This window comes from Lytechinus pictus, chromosome 2 (assembly GCF_037042905.1).
Source record: "Lytechinus pictus isolate F3 Inbred chromosome 2, Lp3.0, whole genome shotgun sequence".
NCBI classification, from domain to species: Eukaryota; Metazoa; Echinodermata; class Echinoidea; order Temnopleuroida; family Toxopneustidae; genus Lytechinus; species Lytechinus pictus.
Window position 1 is genome coordinate 37,627,210 of NC_087246.1, and position 20,138 is coordinate 37,647,347.

The following is a 20,138-nucleotide window of genomic DNA, read 5'->3' on the forward strand; positions in this document are numbered from 1 at the left end:
CATGATGTTCTTGCGGGATGCAACTAGAAATTATTATTGTTGACCGACAAATATCGCATTCAACGTTAAGTTACAATAGCCCCCTTCCTCTTGTAAATTTTCTTGTATTTTGCAAGGAAGTTAAAAGAATGCAAAAATAAGGGAATTTTCAGAATACCTTTTATCTCGATATGTTATCTTGCGCACAGAGATATATGCGCTGTTTTTAAACTTTACACATCATTGTAACTCTGACGTCATAAGCGCTTAGTGAAAGTTACAAGAAAATTTACAAGAAAAGATACAAGAGTTTTCAGAATACGGATTTACCGTAACTCTTAAGATACAAGAATATTTCTCTTTTGACAATTTTCAGAATACGGCCCCTAATTCATGAAACTTGGACATAAGAGTAATCAATTATCTTTGAACACCCCGTGCGAGTTTCAGGTCACATGACCAAGGTCAAAGGTCAATGGGCTTTGGCCATGTTGGTTTTTTTTTTAATTACCATTATAACTCTGTAAGTATATGTAGTTCATAAAACTTGGACATACACTGTAAGGGTCATCATTATCAAGTCATGCGAGTTTCAGGTCACATGACCAATGTCAAAGGTCATTTAAGGTCATTGAACTTTGGCCATTTTAGAGGTAATTATGTGGTAGATTGGTGTCATAACTTTCAAAGTTTATAGATAGAGTGTATAATATGTGGATATACATGTTATGTAGGGGTAATCAAGTATCACTGACAGGTTTTAGGTCACATGATCATGGTCAAATGTCATTTAGGGTCAATGAACGTAGTATTGTATCATTATATGAATGGTGTTTTTTGTCAATAATTATTTTATAGTACAATGTAGTTTTCAAAGTCAGCACTGCTGCTATATTGAATCGCGTGATGCAGGTGAGACTGCCAGAGGCGCTATACCTGTTTTTTTTTATATCAGCTTAAGTGTAAAATGGTGATTTCTTGATGCTTGCTCGGAAGTTGAGATTTTTTTGAACAGGCGCTGAAAGTGACAAATTAACTGATAGTTTGTCAATATTTTCATGAATGCTGATCTCATCCTAAAAAGAAAATACATGTATGTTATAAGGTAATTTTTGGTCGCATTTCATGTTGGGTGGTGTCAGATTTTAAAGATATCGGAGAGTCTTTTTTTAGGTAGATGACAATGTGTAAATTATGAACAAGCGTAAAGATTTGACACACTGCCGTAGATCTGCTTTAAAAAAAATACAATACATACTAATGAAAAAGGACCCTGGTCACATTTTCAAACAATTACATGTATAATGGGAGGAATTATACATGTAGTTCATGCTCCTGCAAGTTCTTGATTCCTATTCATGGTGTCAAAATTACCATTTTGCATTAGAGTTGCCCTCAATCCTTTGATGTTTGATCAGGGAAACAGTGATATTCTGAATGTGATCCTGTCCAATAAGATTTGGTTATCAACATAAGACATGGCCAAGGAAAAGTATGCATTCATAAAAGTGAGGAAATAATTAACATGCTTTCCTTGATCATGTCTACTGTAAACACCTTCTCCTGCTTCCCCTTTCTCCTTAGAATTCCACCTTTTCTTTCTCCTCCCTTCTTTATTTCTCACCTACTTTGAATTTGTTTTATCTCATTCTGCTTTTCCTCATGTTCTTCCTCTACTCATTACTTTTTTTCTTCTCCATCCTCTTCTTCAGTTTTTCATTTCCAGTTATTCTTGCTGTTATTGACATCCTTTTCTATTTCAATAATTTTTCCTTCTCTTTTTTTCTTCCTTTTCCCTTAGGACATAAAATTGAGTTATATATGAAAGATGGTAATAGTTCTCATCTCCTACATATACAACCTTCTGCAACCATAGAAAGGTAGGTGGTTGAATTCTTATATTTAATTATTCATTTATTTCATTTTTTAAAGTGGATGAAGAGGACATTCAGAATGTACCTTCAATTAGGTCCACTATGTTTTCAAGGAAGAAAAATTACATGGCAGACATGAATATATAATGCATTGTTTGACTCAGCGCTGTTTGAGACAGCACAATCCAAATATCATTTGAAAAATAGATACTTCTGAATTTTATTTAACTAATCACCTACAGGGTGTAAATAGATTAAATGGAAGATTTCACATTTTCCAGTCATATTTAGATTTCAATGGGAGCAAATGGTTCCTTATAAGTGTACTGCATACTCTCTTTTCAAGTGTGTTTCCTGTAGTTTTTATAGATTTGTTGAAATGTTTGAAATTACTAGACATTTCTCAGTAACAATTGAAGCTGATATTTTCATATAAAGATCAGCTTATTTTGAGCCAAGATCTCTGGCGCAACCGCTGCAAATTAAATCATACCACATGATTTTTTAGATGATTACATTGTTCTGTGAATGCTTATACTGTAAAAAAAAAAATTGGTTATTTAGATTCAAAGAGAAAGTGGAGATAACATTTGGGCCATTATCTCTCGAGTTCAACTAATCTTGGTACACAAGCAGAAAATTAAGAAATTATTCACTTGTGGTAGCCTGCTTTAGATGAAAAGGTAAAGTGATCTTGAGCCATTCTTGAAATGATGCTCAATTGGTCATGATATAGAACTTGTCTCTAATCCCTGGACATTTAGGTTAGATGATACAATCACTAGTATGGCTTCAGGAGACTTTGATGGAGATTTTCAGATAGATGTTCTCATTACTACCAAGCCAAACTCTGAACCACTCAATGTGAATGTAGCTACCAAGGCATTTGTTTATTGGGGAAATATAACAGCTATGAAGTATGGTAAGTATAGTCATTTGTCAAGTTTCTCATTTCCTTAGAGCTAATTGACACAACACAACTTGGTGTAAAGATACTCAAGTCAACTGTAGTTATTTCATTTTTTCTTTGTTGAAAATGAATTACTATTACTAGTATAATAATCAGGCATGATATTCTTCCGATTAAAATTGGAATTACGATTTTTAAAGGTCAAGTCCACCCCAGAAAAATGTTGATTTGAATAAATAGAGAAAAATCAAAGTAGCATAATGTTGAAAATGTCATCAAAATCAGATGTAAAGTAAGAAAGTTATGACATTTTAAACTTTCACTTATTTTCACAAAAGAGTGATATGCACAACTGAGTGACATGCAAATGAGACAGTCGATGATGTCCCTCACTCACTTTCTTTTCTTTTTTATTGTTTGAATTATACAATATTTCATTTTTTACAGATTTGACAATAAGGACCAACTTGACTGAACCATATAATATTAAACAATGCTAATTCCACACGTTCAGGGAGAAATTAATTGTTTTTTCACTTGACAATGAAGAGAAAATTAGAATATTTCATATTTCAAATAATAAAATACAAAAGAAATAGTGAGTGGATGACGTCATCAGTTTCCTCATTTGCATACTGACCAGGATGTGCATATAACTGTTTTGTGAAATTAAGCAAAACTTTAAAATGTCATAACTTTCTTATTTTACATCCGATTTTGATGAAATTTTTAGTGTTATGCTTGTTGAATTTTTCTATTGTTAATCAAATCAACTTTTTATTGGGGTGGACTTGTCCTTTAAGATATTTTTTTTCAGATTTTTAATTTTTTTATTTATTTATTCTTTTTTTAACGTGAAATCTTTTGCCCAAGAACATTCTCATGCTGTGCTGTTTTTAAAGTCAAATGATAAACTATCATGCAGACTCACCTTGAAAAATCGCTTTCGATTTCTTTACTTTGCAAGAGCTTGTAACCCCTACCAAGGCGCCTTCGACTTTGGCAGTGACTTAGCGACCCTTTGCTTTTTTCAGATTTTTTTTCAGAGGGGAATATCATGGCTGAATAATTCAGATGCCATGTCTTTGTTGTTATTATAAATCATTATTGTTAACTACAATATTTTTCAGGTCCTCCTACATTGGTAACAGACCAGTTATCGGACCAGCCCTTAGTCATGGAGTGAGTATTGCAATGAACAGTCATGTTCCATTTCATCAAATAAGCATAACTTTCTTGCCACGATTATTGGATTCTTTGATGAAGATCTGTCTAGTGAACTACTTTGCAACCCAACTTGTGAAGGAAGAATGAAATAAATAAATAAAAGAATTATCAAACAGTACATTGTCATTAAAAGAGACTGAAATTAGCTTGTTATGAAAGATAAAACATGTTGTGATTGAAAGTTTCTTATGATCTGCCCAAGGTATACCTGACATTGCAGCAAGTGTACAAAGTAATTTAAAGGTAAAGGCCAGTTGTGGTAACGATATCAAAATGAGTTCATACAGAATCCAATGAAATGACCACCAAAGTGTCTGTATAAATAAAACATATGTGCCAAAGAATTCTGGAAGAAATTGTGTAATTGCTGAGAAATCAGCAAATAAGCACAGGATTCGGGCCAAGCGTCGGGCCGACATTCAAGGCAATAATAATACACTGTCCCGCGTGCGCTTATCTGTGTTGGTGATCTTCAGTGTGAACATTTTTCAGCGTAGATTACAAGATTTCACAAAGTTCAATTTATGTAACTGTACCAGATCTAGATCCTCGATGATATACTGACAATTAAGCCTGGTTTACAGACTTTCTCATGAAATCAGTGTTTACTGCAACTACTGGCATTTCTCTTTAACACAAGAAACATTTAATGTAACTGAATCAGGTACAAAATGTTGCATCACAGGAACAGAGAAAATGAGATAAAATCTAATAGACATGATACTATTTATGCTCATGAAATATTAATAAACACCATGTAATACAATGCAATGTTTATTCAGAATTCCTATTAAACATACTTTCTCTTGAATCTCTCTTGAGAATCGGTCTTTTGAGAAGTATCATTATCATGAATTTTCCTGTACAGTTGTGATGGAGACATGATACCTGATGTCTTTGGAGCAGACATGACGGGGAAAAAGATGTTCTGGAAGACAATGTAAGTCGCTCGCTCTGCTCTTATTGTTTAGTCTTTTCATTCCAAAGGGACCCAAATCCTAGTTTTATATTCTTGCAAACAAGGCTACTTGATATACAAGTACATGTAGGTGCTCAAACGTTAGAGTGTTCAAGTTCTGCCATGTTTTAGATAATTTATTGTGAAGTCAGGTGATAAAATACTACATTCAATAAGTTGTTTCGCCGAACATTGTAATGTTGTTTTCTACATTCAACACTCAGCATGGGTTTACTTTTGAGCACAATTGTATTGATATTGAATATTTTCATTATTTCACTAGTTTTTAATCATTCCTTGCAACCATACAATTCATGTGCTTAAAAGAGTGAATGATACTGGAAAATGCTTAAATGAAAACCTGTCTTTTTGTTAGTAAGAACCATGTTCCTCCAACTTTGTATCAGATCACTTTGGCACCTATAACTGAAATAAATTGTACCGGATAAGGATTGCCTGCTTTGAAAACCATGTATATTTTCTCATAGTGATGTTCAGTTGCAATTTCCTTTGATTGAATCTATACTCAATAGGGTAAACGAGACAAGGAAGTTTGTTGAGCAGCCCCTCTCTGGTCGTGAAGATCATCCCTTGATGGTTCCGAACTCCAATGCTTTCTTGGACTTGACCGGTAGCTTTGCTGCTGACCTCTTCATGGTGACCAACGGGTCGTCTGGAGTGACCTTTGAGGTCTGGTCCTACCTAGCTGATACAGAGGATGAAGAAAGTACGTACTCATGGCAGTTCAACAAAGAATACTCCCCTCCCACCAAACAGCCGATTGCACACCTAGGAGTGTCGACCTTTGCGGACATGAGTAAGTACCATCTTATGAAATCTTAAGGGATGGAATACATCTATATTTTATAGAATCTGAAGAACTTGGCGATTAGAAGCTATTTAAAGCAATCAGACAAATCATACACAGTTAAAGAATAGGTACAGAGTGTTGTGAAGTGGATATGAAGAAGTAGTAAACACATTTTTTAGGGGCCTTTTTATCAGACTGTATATGATGATGGTTGGTAATCATACACATGTTGATAATGCTTAACAAATGTACACTCACTATCATTGAACTTGTATTGCTATGACTTCATAAGCCCCCCTCCCCCCTTCACTCTTGGTGAAGTTAATTGCTCCTGTATCAGATAAATTACCAACAAAATCTATCATGTTATATTTTGAATGCTTTAGGATACAAGAGTTCATGGGATATGAGGTGAAAATAATATACATATGTTATCTTGAATTATTTTTGTTTTTTGTTGTTGTCTCTCTATTGCATGTAGATGCAGACTCCTTCTTAGATCACATTCTACCTGTATGCTTCAATGATATATGTACCAAAGGAGCCATCTTTGTTAAATTCTTAGAACCTGTAAGTACATGTAGTGACATTAAATCTCCAAAGTCACTCTGGTGTTGAGCTTTTTCAGTGTCTGTAGATTTTAATTTTGAATATTGAAATTCTCATATATTTTCACCAAGGGCAAATTCAAAAGAGATACCATGGTGTCTTAAGCATATGTATGTTGCCTTGATGATGAAACAATTCCACTGGCATTTTGTGATAATCTGTGTCGTTCAAAACAATTTCTTTGAAGTGATTTAAAAGGAGCCTATAAAATATATAAGTACTTTCTGTAGAGTTCTATCACTCCATAGGAAATATGCTGTATCAGATACCATCTTGCATTTGGTTGGATGAACTCACCTTAAAAATACCTTTCTATCAGGTAGAGGTCTACCTAACCAGGTGAAGAGGAGCTAAAGAGATTGATGGCTGGGCTTATTGGCACAATATTAATAGAACTTGTAGAGCATATTCACAAAAGAGCAATTCCGTCAAGTACGTAATCAGAACCCCTATGTATGGCACTTTCCTGAATTATTTTGTCTCCACTTTGTGCTTCACATGAAAATATGCAATTGCTCTCAAAGTTCATGAAATGAAGTAATAATGGAGAGAAGCGGAGGTCGGACGGACAAAAAGGATGACTATTTAATGGCATTGCCCACAAGATATTGTAATACCACTGCGATAGCATAAGGAGGAAGTATTGATTGAATACATATTAGATTACTTGATTTGCTGTGTTGCACTGGGTTTATGTAGGATATGAGAGATATGGCGAGATACAGCTTTTCCTTTCCTTGTTGATCAGATGGAGACGGAATGGACGGCCATGTTCAATCTTAGCCAGGCGACATTTGACAAGAAATCCTGGGGTTTTGTCCCACCATCAGAGCACCTGACAGACTTCACTGTACTACCCCTGGTTGCAAGGACTGGTGACTACAACCTTGATACGCTCAATGATGTCCTTGTTCTAGTTCAGTCTGGAGACTCAGGGTGAGTGTGTTTGAACTGCATTCTTCACAATATATCATTGAAACATATCAGGGCCCCGTCGTACAAAGAGTTACAATCGATCCGATCAATCACAACTATGGACGGCCAGCAATGTCAACATCTAAAAATGCAAATTTGTTCAAAATATTTTCTAGATATGATGTACATTCATACATTTAACGTTCTCTTGAAGATTCAGTGTGATTCTCTTTGTTTTGTAGGAGATTGTGCGAATTCCCTGTAAAAAAAATTATGACGCTGATGGATTTCCATAGAGTTACGATTGATTGAATCAATCATAACTCTTTGTAAGACTGGTCCCTGATCTCTTCAAGTCTTACTGTAGTCTTCCCTTTTTCTAACATCAGCTCTTGGCACTATGACACTCTTCCAAACTCTCTTCTTTTTTTTCTTTTGTGCCTCGGAATATAATATTTTGAGGTAGATGACACTACATCTGCCTGTTAATGCCTGTAATTAGTATTGTTAGTAGTAGTCAAGAGTATATCATGTACTAACATGTTCAAACTTAACCCTCATAAGACGGGGGTTACTTCGGAGGCTAGACAGACTACTTGGAGGTGTTCACTTGCTACCTTCAAAACAATGACATCAGTATTTTCTGCTGGCCTTCCATTATTTATATTCACTTCAGTAAGCAGAGTTCAATGGAATTTCTCATTACTATCTATAATTCAATGAGTTCGGTGCACTGTTCTTGTCCACTTAGTTCTGTTGAGAGACGGATAATGCTGCTTCAGAACATGGGTGAAAGACTTGAGCCAGCTTGGGCTACTGACCCAGCTAATGATATTGTATCTCCAGTTCTAGCCACTTTCATTGATATACAACGGACAGTGAGTATTCTTGATGTTCTGATTCCTAACAGGGTTTTAGTTGAGTATATAATCTTCTAATTAAAAAAAAGAATGAAAAAAAAATTGCAGTTATAAAACTGCAAGTACATACTTTATCCCCAAAATTATTTTGCTACACATGCTTATCAATGAAAAAAAACAAAAACTGACCATGTATATTTGTCATACAAGGTAAGATTATTCATGATCAAAATAATGCTTGGCTTTCTCTACAGATGTCATCCGTGATGGTTTAATCAGGAGAACTGGCAATTCGGTGGATTTACAATATGGTGCAGCGGACAGGCCAAATTTCCAGCTTCGGGGTCAACATCGCGCGCAGGCACCGCACAGTGTGTGATGCTTCAAATACGAAAACGATTTGACAAAAGCGGAGGAAGATTTCCCTGGAAACGGTTTAAATTTAGCAAAGAACTTTGTGGCAAATTTCTCTCCCTCCTGAACCCTAGTAAACAGCATATGTAAGCAAGTCGATCCGCGTTGGCCAGGGCCGCATAATCGCATGCATGCATGCAACAGCTGTCGACCCTTTCCCATGAGGCATTGTGAATTTCGGCCTGTCTGCTGCAACCGATAGATGGTGCACTGTATTGTGAATCTACTTAATTGTTTTGTGTTCTTAATGGAAATACTGATCAATCTTCTTGAATATTATATTGTATTTTTTCAGGGCCAGCTCGATATTATAATTGTGAATAAAACCGTAGGTGAAAACCAACATGACATATACCTCATGGATAATACACTAGCCATTGATGCATACTTTGTGCAAACAGAAGGTAAGTATACAACTCACGGCATTTGCAGGTTGAATTATGTGGGGATACATATGTATTATTATAGCGGGGGGGGGGGGGGGGGTCATAACGGCCCGAATTCACAAAGGCGGTTTTTAAATCATTGGTTGAACCCATGGTTTATGCAGATTTCCTGTATAAATTACGCTTATTTACTGCGTATATATTAAAAAATGACCAATGCTGATGCGCGTATTTGTCACAGTGCGCCAAATTGACGCCTGTTGCCATGGTTATCTACGCTTTTTTATTCATGAGTCCACTGTTTTGCATTAATGATTCCACTCTTCAAACAGTGGACTCATGAAAAATAGCGTACTTAACCATGGCAACAGGTGTCGGTTTAGCACACTGTGACAAAGCGCGCATCAGCATTGGACATTTTTTAATATACGCGGTAAATATGCGTAATTTATACAAAAAATCTGCATAAACCATGGGTTCAACCGATAATTTTAAAAACCACCTTTATGAATTTGGGCCAACATGTCTTATGGCAGATTGCCATGCTTATTTTTTTTTAAAGATCATTTGGAATGTAGATTTACTATACATTAGAACACTTTAAAATCATTTTGTGATTTTTGTTATTTCACAATGGGAATTTGTAGATTAAAAGGAAACATGAATGATGTAATCATATTTGTTGTTTCTATTTTTTCTTTTCAGTTCTGAGTGGACTATGTAAGTCAGACTGTCCCTTGTCAAGTTCAAACATTGTGAGTGAACAAGATGTTTCATGTTGAACATCACAGTATTCTATTCAGCTGCATGATGTTGCATATATTTGGGTAGTCAGTTTTTGCTATAAAACCTTGCTTAGTCTGTATATATTACCCCCCCCCCATCAATAAAGGTCAAATATTTGTCATATTCCATGTTTTCTGCCACTTAGCTAGCAATAACCTACAGGCAATATTGACAGGAGAGTGAAAGCAGTTTACTGTTGAACTTTTATTATCCTTTTCGGTGAAACATGTTGATTATGATTGGGTTGTCTTTGTTTTATAGACCATTTATTTGAGATATTTTTGTGTGGAGCATTTAAAATCCTATTTGTGGGGGATGATAAATATTTGTCTCAATATATTCTGTTGATTTAATTTTCAATTTCATGTTATTTCTATACTTTTTTTGTCAGATTAAGATATAGTGATATCATGTTTATATTTATGTAGCCGTATGGAGTAGCCCAGCCAGGTCCCATGGTCAGGTATGATACTACTAGCTCTATAGGACAACCTCAGATGACTGGGGGTAAGTAAGCTTGCTCGTACATTTATCTTAGAAGTGCTTCCTGAAGGATTTGATTAACTAAGAGACACCTTTTCTATGGTAACTCAATTAATGATAAGTTGTCGGTGATGACACCTGTCATGAAGCAGTGTCCCTGGGCATATTGTAGAAAGAGTTGCATTCGCATGCAACTAAGAAATCAAATGCAAGTCCCATCGCATGTTTTGATATGTTTAAAATCAAGGTGTATTTCATATTTGGAGTTGGTTGTGGTCTTAACTCTTTCTGAACTTGCCCCAGATCTGTCTTTTACCCCTCTTGAGCGTTTCATGAAAGAACATTTTAAAATTACAGAGTTTGCTTTATCCGGCCCAACAGTTTCAGCTGTTATTTCACTTACTGTGAGAGTACTTGAAAGAGCAGTCCTTTGCTGTGCACCATTTTTTCTGAATATTCTGTAACATGGGGGCTTGGGGGTATCAGTATCTGGGAACACTTAATTGCCTTCAGAGTAAATGTTCACACTTAGCCTGTCAAAAACCAAAATGGTCTCATGCTTCCCAGTGGCGTACCTAGGATTTTCCAAAGGGGGGGGGGGCAAATTCGTCCGCCAAAAAATTAGACAAGCAAAAAAAAAAAAAGGTCTTCAACACAAATAAAGGATTTCGTACCAGCAAAAAAAATTGACAAGCAAAAAAAAAAAAGAAAAAAGGTCTTCAACCACAACTAGGTCTTCAACCACAACTAAAGGTTTTCGTATCAGAAAAAAGTTTGACAAGCAAAAAAAAAAAAAAAAAAGGTCTTCAAAGAGGGGGTCACTTGTGGTTCGTCAGGGGGGGCAGTCTGCCCCCCCTTAGGTACGCTAGTGATGCTTCCCCTCTCTCGTAAATGAACTTCATTGAGTACCTGTTTCTGAAAGAATACGTTATCGGATACTTGTTCAAACTCTGTCAACCACACCTTCTTCTTTCATTTCTTTACTATTTCAGCAACAAAGATCAACATACTCTCTTCACTCCACATCTGCTCCATTCCACATCATTCCTAAATCCAGAAAGCAGCTGGCTTAAATTCTTTTCAATCTCTTGCCCCCTGTCTTTGGAACAATCTCCCAACATCTCTTCTCTTAACCTCTTCAAAAAACATCTTAAAACACAACTGTATAACTATTGACCTTAACTTGTCTCATGCCATTAACAGCACTTTGTATCCTCTGGAAAAAAACGATATGTAAATCCAGTAATTATTATCCTAATATGAAAAATTGATAACTCACAATGATTGTTTCAATCTTTCCCTATTAAAACTTTCATTTATCTTGAAATTCCTTTCAGGTTCTCAGCTTTCCCAATCAGCATACTTCTCCTTGCAGCTCCCATACGTCCTACTAGGTCTGGGTCAGAATCCTAACTTTGTAGATACTCTCATGGTTGGTGTTCCTGGACCAACAGATGGAGAAACTAAGGTTAGAGTCCACCGCCCTCCTCCAATTTTAAAACATATTTTCATGATATCTTCTCAATTTTTTTGTTAGATTCATTTAAATCAAGTCCTTTTTATTTACTTTGAAATTTCATCGTAATGTCTTAATGTAGCTTATTCACTTCAAATTATATAAAATGTAGCAGGTAATGTATGATGCATTGAATTTTAATACAATCTGTAATACATCCTTGTTTATTTTTCATTTAAATTTAGCTCTTAATGTAACCTACTGTTTTGTTAGTTTTTGTCTCACCTGCATAGCAGAGTGAGACTATAGGCGCCGCTTTTCCGACGGCGGCGGCGGCGGCGGCGTCAACACCAAATCTTAACCTTAGGTTAAGTTTTTGAAATGACAGTATAACTTAGAAAGTATATGGACCTAGTTCATGAAACTTGGCCATAAGGTTAATCAAGTATTACTGAACATCCTGCCTGAGTTTCATGTCACATGACCAAGGTCAAAGGTCATTTAGGGTCAATGAACTTAGACCATGTTGGGGGAATCAACATCAAAATCTTAACCTAAGGTTAAGTTTTTGAAATGTCATCATAACTTAGAAAATATATGGACCTAGTTCATGAAACTTATACATAAGGTTAATCAAGTATCACTGAACATCCTGCATGAGTTTCACGTCACATGACCAAGGTCAAAGGTCATTTAGGGTCAATGAACTTTGGCCGAATTGGGGGTATCTGTTGAATTACCATCATAACTTTGATAGTTTATGGATCTGATTCATGAAACTTGGACATAATAGTAATCAAGTATTACTGAACATCCTGTGCAAGTTTCAGGTCACATGATCAAGGTCAAAGGTCATTTAGGGTCAATGAACTTTGGCCAAATTGGGGTATTTGTTGAATTACAGCCATAAATTTGAAAGTGTGTTGGTCTAGTTTATAAAACTTGGACATAATAGTAATCAAGTATCACTGAACATCCTGTGCGAGTTTCAGGTCACATGATCAAGGTCAAAGGTCATGTAAGGTCAAAGAACTTTGGCCACGTTGGGGGTATTTGTTGAATTGCCATCATATCTCTATAAGTGTATTGGTCTAGTTCATAAAACGTGGAAATAAGAGTAACCAAGTATCACTGAACATCTTGTGCGAGTTATAGTAGTTTTCAAAATCAGCACTGCTGCTATATTGAATCGCGTGATGCAGGTGAGACGGCCAGAGGCATTCCACTTGTTCTTAATAAGTGGGGCAAACGGTGTAGCTATTTCTTGTTTTGGAACAGTATCAAAAGTATTGAAAGGTTTGATCAGTCCAAACTCACGGAAAGAATGTTCCATTTGGCTATGGAATGCACAGGGCATTCATGAAGAGTATTGAAATTGTATTTTAAGAAAATATGCACTCTCTACAATACATTAATTCGTGAATGTTTGTGCATGTGTGTCGTTAGCTGAGAAATTTTTCTTTTTCTTTTCTTATTCTCAGAACCCAAGGGTACATCAATGGACTTCTGTTATACCCAATTCACAGCTGATTGTAATCCCTTATCCATTAGACAAACCTAACGAGTAAGTCAATTCTCAAGGATGAAACCCCACAGACATTTTAACAGGCATGCTTGTTTTCTAATGCTTTTATTCAAATTGATGCTTTGAATATTTTCAATGTTCACAACTCTACTCAGTTACGTACAGTGGGTGGTATCACACACTGGTTTAATGACAGACTAAATAAGAATTTTAGCCCATACTTCGATGGAATGCTATGTTTGTCTATCTTCTTCAATATTCATGACAAATATAATGTGCCAAATTATTCATTGAAAGTTATCATCATATTATCTTACTCTGCACATAATCATAACAAACCAGTTTTGGAAACAACTTTCCATCACAGGATTTATGCTCCAAAGTTAAAACTTTGTGGTGGCATCGTTTTGTTCAGAATTTTGTGAGACTGCCATGACAAATGTAGGCACTAGTATTGTTACACTCGAAATCATGAAAGTTATGACAAATTATGGAATTATATACAATAACTTATAGTTTATCAGCTTAATTGTCGGCTTTTTATCTGCTTATTGTGGTAAGACATACATATCATATTGAATGAACACTGACTGCCTTGTAGAAGTGGGGCAATTTTATTCCTTATCATCTTTGAATCATGTACAATATGTGGGAAAATATTAAAACAAACTTTAATTCTTAATGTTTTTCTTTGTCATAGTTGGATAACAAAGATTCTGATCATTCCTGGTCAATCTGTCCTATTGACCGGTGTCGTCCTCATTAGTACTTGTGTTGTCTTAGCATTAACAGCAGCATTTCTTCATCTCAAAGAAAGGGTAAGTACCACTCTTACTTTTCATTGGATGTCTAAAGCCCGGAACACTCTAAAGAATCCGACTACGACGCAATTTTCGAACAAATCACACTTTTGTATTAAATTTGAATTTTCCAAGAAGTAAAATCATTTTGCTTTGAATTCGGCATTATGCCAGAAATGCTAAAATCAGAAAATTCAAATCTCAATTGCAAGTTTGTTATTTGTACTTGACATAATTGAAAATGAGTTTCTTGGAATACACTCTAAGGGAAGCAAATAGTCAATATAGTGGGGAAAATGGTGAAGGAAACATGATGATGAAAAATTAACACTGCAGGGTGAATATGAATGTCTTATAAGTTGCATTATTATTATTGTTGTTGTTGTTAACTGGGAACAATGTACTTTTAAATATGAAGAGAGATTGTAAGTTTATGAACCTGTCATGAACAAGATTAGATATGTACACTAAATTTGCTCAATGGATTATTTCATAAATCTTGATCCTGTTTCATGACTAATCCTAACCTTATTGTCTTTCTCTTTCTTTCACTTTATAGTTTTTTTTTTTTTTTTTTTTTTGGATATTTTTCTTCTGTCTGTTATCCAGTCTATCTTGCGCTATGCTTACCTTGGTGGTGACACTTATGCTTTTCGTAGATGTTGATATTTCAAGCCGCCCCTCCCCTCCTCCCCACGCAGTAGTTTCATTGTTATATGTATACATTTGGGAGAGATAATTAGCGCAGTTGTGATTACATTTATATCAATGATTCTCACATCTTAGTACATTGATTGATTGATTTATCAACCTAAATTATTTTCTTCTATTCAACTGCAGAAAGACGATGAAAAGGAGAAGAGACAAGAAGCACATCGATTCCACTTTGATGCCATGTGATCTTAGATCTTTTCATAGCTTACACTTATTTATTATATTACAGTAAAAGTTATCATTTAATGACTACTTCTTATTCTAATGAACTCTAACCCGACAGTCTTTAGATTAGAAAATGGAATTTACTGATTTGATTATAACAGAATTAAAATTAGTAACGTGGTGCTTTACATCATAAATGAATCAGCTTGAAAGTGGCATCTTGTATTTCATGCTGTTCATCTGAAATGAATGTGAAATGTAACTTACAGTCCATGATTAGATGTGGTAGGACTTGGTTTCCTGTAGACTTTGATTGACACAAGTGTTATTTTTTCAAAGACCAACAATGATTGTATCTTGCCATTGTTTTACATTCTGAATATTCCATCTTAGTATCCAAGGATCATTCAATTCTCTTGAATAAAATCATAAATTGGAGAGCATATTTCATATATCTTTCATTTTGTATTCATTTATTTGATACTACAGTTGTCATCATAGTTGTACGCTGTCTATTTTAGCTTCATTTGATTATTCTATGCTATTTAACAGTTGTGACTGACTTGGAATAAGTGCAGCTCGTTTCTCTCATAATACTTCACTATGCTATTCTGCGTAGGAATTTGTAATGGTTATCGATTGTAATTCTTGAGGTTTATCTGCATTGATCAGACTGCTCTCAGTGCTCTGTATTCATGTATAGAACCCTTGAAAATGTGATCGGATAGTTACTCGAATTATAGGATATGAATTCATTGTTGCTAATGAATACTAGGAACATGCTCTAGTGCAATATGTAGTGCACTTTAAAAAGAAAAAAAGTATTCTTACTGATAATTATAGGTTTTTATTGAACTTCAAGGTAGAAAGTTCTAGAAAAACATTAGATTTAGTTGAGAGAAACTGATGTCTTCCATATGTGCACAAGATATTGTATTTAGGAAATTAATGGCGCATGTTTATGTTATTCTATTTTGATACAACTTACATTTTCTGTCAATGTCTACATTTATAGATGCACTTGGAAATTGCATATAGGTACTGAGTAATGTATTCTAATACTACTGTCTTAGAATGTTGGTAGAGGGATACTATATGTCTTTGGATGGTATGCTTATGTCTTGTGTATTTTTTTTTATATATGGTACATACCACATTTATATTACTTGTAGATTATAAAGAAAGTGCAATGTTAAAATTTATGGAATGCATTCCTTTATTCATGTATGTTGTCAAATGAGTAATGCCTACCGGTATGCCTAATGTGGTTTTATATATAGGCCTACTAAATTAGAACTAAAGTTTTGTATGGTGAACTGAATATCTAGTATTAAAGCATGGTTTGAATAATTCATTGTTTAGGCAATATGATTTTGTATTCTGTATTGTGAACTAATTAAAAATTGGATGAGATAGAAACATTACCATATTGATCCCCTAGTCTAGGGGCAAGTAAATTGCATGATCAGACAACAATAAAGAAAAATATGCAACCACCCATTTCAGTCTGAGGGTGGGGTAGGGATTCGTCCATTTCATTATTTATCTCTGTTGTAATCATATCCACATGAAAAAGTTGATATCTCCAGTTAGAATGTCTTTCTATGAATATCAAAGAGAATACATTTCTAAGTTATGATTGAGTAAGTTTGAAGTATGTGATGATGGCCTTGGTGTTTTACAGTTTTTCCTCTGAAAAGGGGCTTAAGGGTGGGGTAATTGAAGTTCAAACGATGCCTGTTGAATTGTAAACATACTTGACACACTTCTTTGTACAATGAAGTATGCATCTTGGCTCTGTCAATTATATGATGTTTTGTTTCTAATATTTGTTCATATTTGTTCATAAGAAATAAATCAATGACCAGCTATTGCAAAGCAGCTGCATTTATGACTGTCTAATCATTTCTTGATATATCTAGGTATACAAAAGCATGTGAGACCATCAAAATTAACCTATGAAAGAAACCTTGTTACATAATCATGTATATCCCTCGTCTTGCGATCGATGCAGTGAGTGTGTACACGTGTAGTAAGTATAATTTTTACGAAGAAAAACATTGCCTATGAAATAGTTCATTTTACTTGCTGATGTAAAGCATAGTCCAAGTGAGCTATACATTTTTATGCCCCCGCAGACGAAGTCCGGAGGGGGCATTAAAGGTCAAGTCCACCACTGAAAAATGTTGATTTGAATCAATAGAGAAAAATCAGACAAGCACAATGCTGAAAATTTCATCAAAATCGGATGTAAAATAAAGTTATGACATTTCAAAGTTTCGCTTATTTTCACAAAATAGTTATATCAGTTACATCCAAATGAGAGAGTCGATGTCACTCACTATTTCTTTTGTTTTTTGTTTGAATTATACAATATTTCAATTTTTACGAATTTGACAATAGGACCTCCTAGCCTGAACCACAAAATGTTAAAATAATGGAATTCCACGTGTTCAGGGAGGAATGAAACTTCATTTCACATGACGACGAGAAAATCAAAATATTTCATATAATAAAATACAAAAGAAATAGTGATGTCATCAGTTCCCTCATTTGCATACCGACCGAGATGTGCATATAACTGTTTTGTGAAATGAAGCGAAACTTTGAAATGTCATAACTTTCTTATGTAACATCCGATTTTGATGAAATTTTCAGTGTTATGCTTGTTGGATTTTTCTCTTTTTATTCAAATCAAGTTTTTCTTGGGGTGGACTTGTCCTTTAAGCATTGCCCCTGTCCGTCCCCCACTTGGTTTCCACGCAATAACTCGAAAAATATTTAATGGATTTTAATATACAAAATACAGGCTAAGTTCGAATTCGGAGTCCGCAGGTCACAGCTCATTAAATATGCAAGTCGTTTCCGCATGATAACTTGGTGAGCCTAGCCTGGGCTGCCTTGCCGAGCTCAGCCAGCAGAAATTTAAAATGTTATATTAAATTGTTCATAGGGTGAAATGAACTTTTTCTTCATCATTTCTTAGGAATTTTTATGTCACAAGGAATGATACAGGTGGAAGGGATATATCATTGTATATTAATATATGACCTACATACATGTAGATACTTGAATGTAAATAGATTCAACCCATTCCTTTAAATGAAGGATAGTACACAAATATACAGATTAAAGAGGGACTGGTTAAACGATGGCGAAAGATATCTCATTTCCATGGTTTAACAAGTCCTTCCCATGGCCATATTTATTTAGTTTTTATCTGTCATCTCTAGTACGAGTAGAAGCTGAACGCCATACACCTGAATTTAAACATCTTGAAGTTCATGCTGCAGGCTACACGTCTATGCCATGCCAAAACAATGCATGCCAGTGATTGCGGCACCTTGCCGTGCACACCTTTTACATGTCAGACAGTACTTGTAAATTTCCTATAATAAATTATTTTTTTAGGTCTTGCAATTTTAGCTCTTGTCAATAAAAACGGTATGAACACTTCTAATAAAATGTGTTCAACTCCCCACAAAGCATAAACAATGCGTCTGTAAAAAGGATTTCCAAATATCTGATTTTGTTTGTGCGCTATATCTATAGACCACCTGTTCGCAAATGGGACAGATATAGACATCTAATTTTCTCTCCATCCATCCACAGAGAAAAAAAAAAAAAAAAGATCCGACTAAAAAATAAATAAACCACTCCTCCATCATGATATGCTGTTGTTATTCACAATAGGTTTTAATTTTGTACAATATTAGATATATCATTTACACATATAATAATAAATCATTGCTTTTCATCATTTTTGCCTTCAATATATGTAATGATGTCTAAATATTTTGTTTCAATACGATACATAAATAGTCCTTATTTAGCATCTGTCTATGACAAGTCAAAGAAACCCCAAACTGATGATTTTATGTACTTCTGATTATGATTCACTACCAAATTTACACCATAATCCCTTTCTAAAGGCTATAGATATTCCATATTAAAAAAAAAATATTCAATTTGGGTACAAGTAATGAAAGCTTATAAAGTGCTGGAGTTTACTCCTTCATATATACTACTCTTATTGCAGAGAATAATCATTCAATTAAGTCTTATTTCATAAAAGCATTTCCTTCGAGTTGTTCAAGAGCCAAACCCATGCCATACATTCTTATGTATGCATTGAACCTTCACAAGAAATGTGATAAATGTTCTTCTGAAATAATAACATCCATAATTTGGTTTAATGTTAATACAATATGACTAAATATGCTGAATGCAGATTTTTATTCAATGAATGACTGACATAAGTTTCTATAAGCACAAACCATAATTTTTTTTAGCTAGTATTAACACATAGAATAGTTTTTGCAAGTAAATAAAATCATCAGTTCAGTGCTTCAATAGTTGATATGCATACAGCTTCAAATACAAGCGCATGAATGTAGAAAGAACATTTAATAATATATAAACTCATGATTGATTAGATATAATATATTTCTTTGCTATGCAACATGCACAATATGTACTGAAATACTTGGTCACAAGCCCAGGTACTGAAGGATTGAAAGAAATGATTCTCATTTCCATTCCTTAAAACCGAACATTACCAAAAATTCACAAACAAAATGAATGAAAATGCTCATGGAATTATTTGGTTCAATCATGGATGTTATCAAAACCACAAAATTGACTAACATGTGAAAAATAATGAAGTCTGACAATTCACTTTATAAATGAAAATATGTTTACATCTCTACTTCCAGAATTATTTGCACATTTATTCATCCAATTTAATCTAGCAAGATATAAGCTTTTCAAAGTGACATATTACAAAGACAGCCCAAAATATAAACATTTATCTTATTCTCAGTAATCTGTTAAATGTTTTTAAAAATACAGTATTCATTATCTCATATCGTATTAACAAAAACGAAGTTCACCTGCCTTCAAAAAATTGCTTTTTAATTGTATGTTTATTGTTTTGCTGTATGGCATTAATTCTGAGACTGATCATTATAATGGTAGTCCAATCAAGTCCTTACAATAGATCGCATCAAGATACATCTAGCATAGACTGGAATCTTTGCTAATCACTGCACTTTGCCTGGTTATCCTAAATCCTGTGAGATTCAATGGCTTGCATGCTAGACAGATGATCAACACATAAGACGAGAGTATCATTTCAACATAATTCTTCATATTCATGACCATATTAATAATAATAATATATAGCATTTAGAGTGCGCCTTCTATCTAGTTTCCTTTTCAGAGGCGCAGAGGGAATTATTACACAGAGAGGGGGGTGTTATTTGAA

At 34.6% G+C, this 20,138-nt stretch overlaps 1 protein-coding gene across 1 annotated transcript; it reads left to right on the forward strand.

Annotated features, from left to right (window-relative positions):
* The first annotated feature begins 1,784 nt into the window (after positions 1 to 1,784).
* LOC129254273 (T-cell immunomodulatory protein-like) lies at positions 1,785 to 16,753 on the forward strand. The gene is made up of 15 exons (XM_064115705.1): positions 1,785 to 1,859; positions 2,618 to 2,775; positions 3,894 to 3,945; positions 4,859 to 4,930; positions 5,482 to 5,765; positions 6,241 to 6,329; positions 7,117 to 7,304; positions 8,035 to 8,161; positions 8,853 to 8,961; positions 9,649 to 9,698; positions 10,158 to 10,236; positions 11,550 to 11,680; positions 13,150 to 13,232; positions 13,894 to 14,011; positions 14,834 to 16,753. The coding sequence occupies exons 1-15, from the start codon at positions 1,801 to 1,803 to the stop codon at positions 14,891 to 14,893; spliced, it is 1,659 nt and encodes a 552-aa protein (XP_063971775.1). The 5' UTR covers positions 1,785 to 1,800; the 3' UTR covers positions 14,894 to 16,753.
* The last annotated feature ends 3,385 nt before the right edge of the window (positions 16,754 to 20,138 follow it).

What these genes read in the sequence shown, in the direction of transcription:
- LOC129254273 (XM_064115705.1), top strand. Translation starts at nt 1,801, where the DNA reads ATGAAAGATGGTAATAGTTCTCATCTCCTACATATACAACCTTCTGCA. An exon ending in ATACTTTGTGCAAACAGAAG is followed by an intron (nt 8,962 to 9,648) that starts GTAAGTATACAA and finishes TTTTCTTTTCAG; the next exon opens with TTCTGAGTGGACTATGTAAG. An exon ending in CAACAGATGGAGAAACTAAG is followed by an intron (nt 11,681 to 13,149) that starts GTTAGAGTCCAC and finishes TCTTATTCTCAG; the next exon opens with AACCCAAGGGTACATCAATG.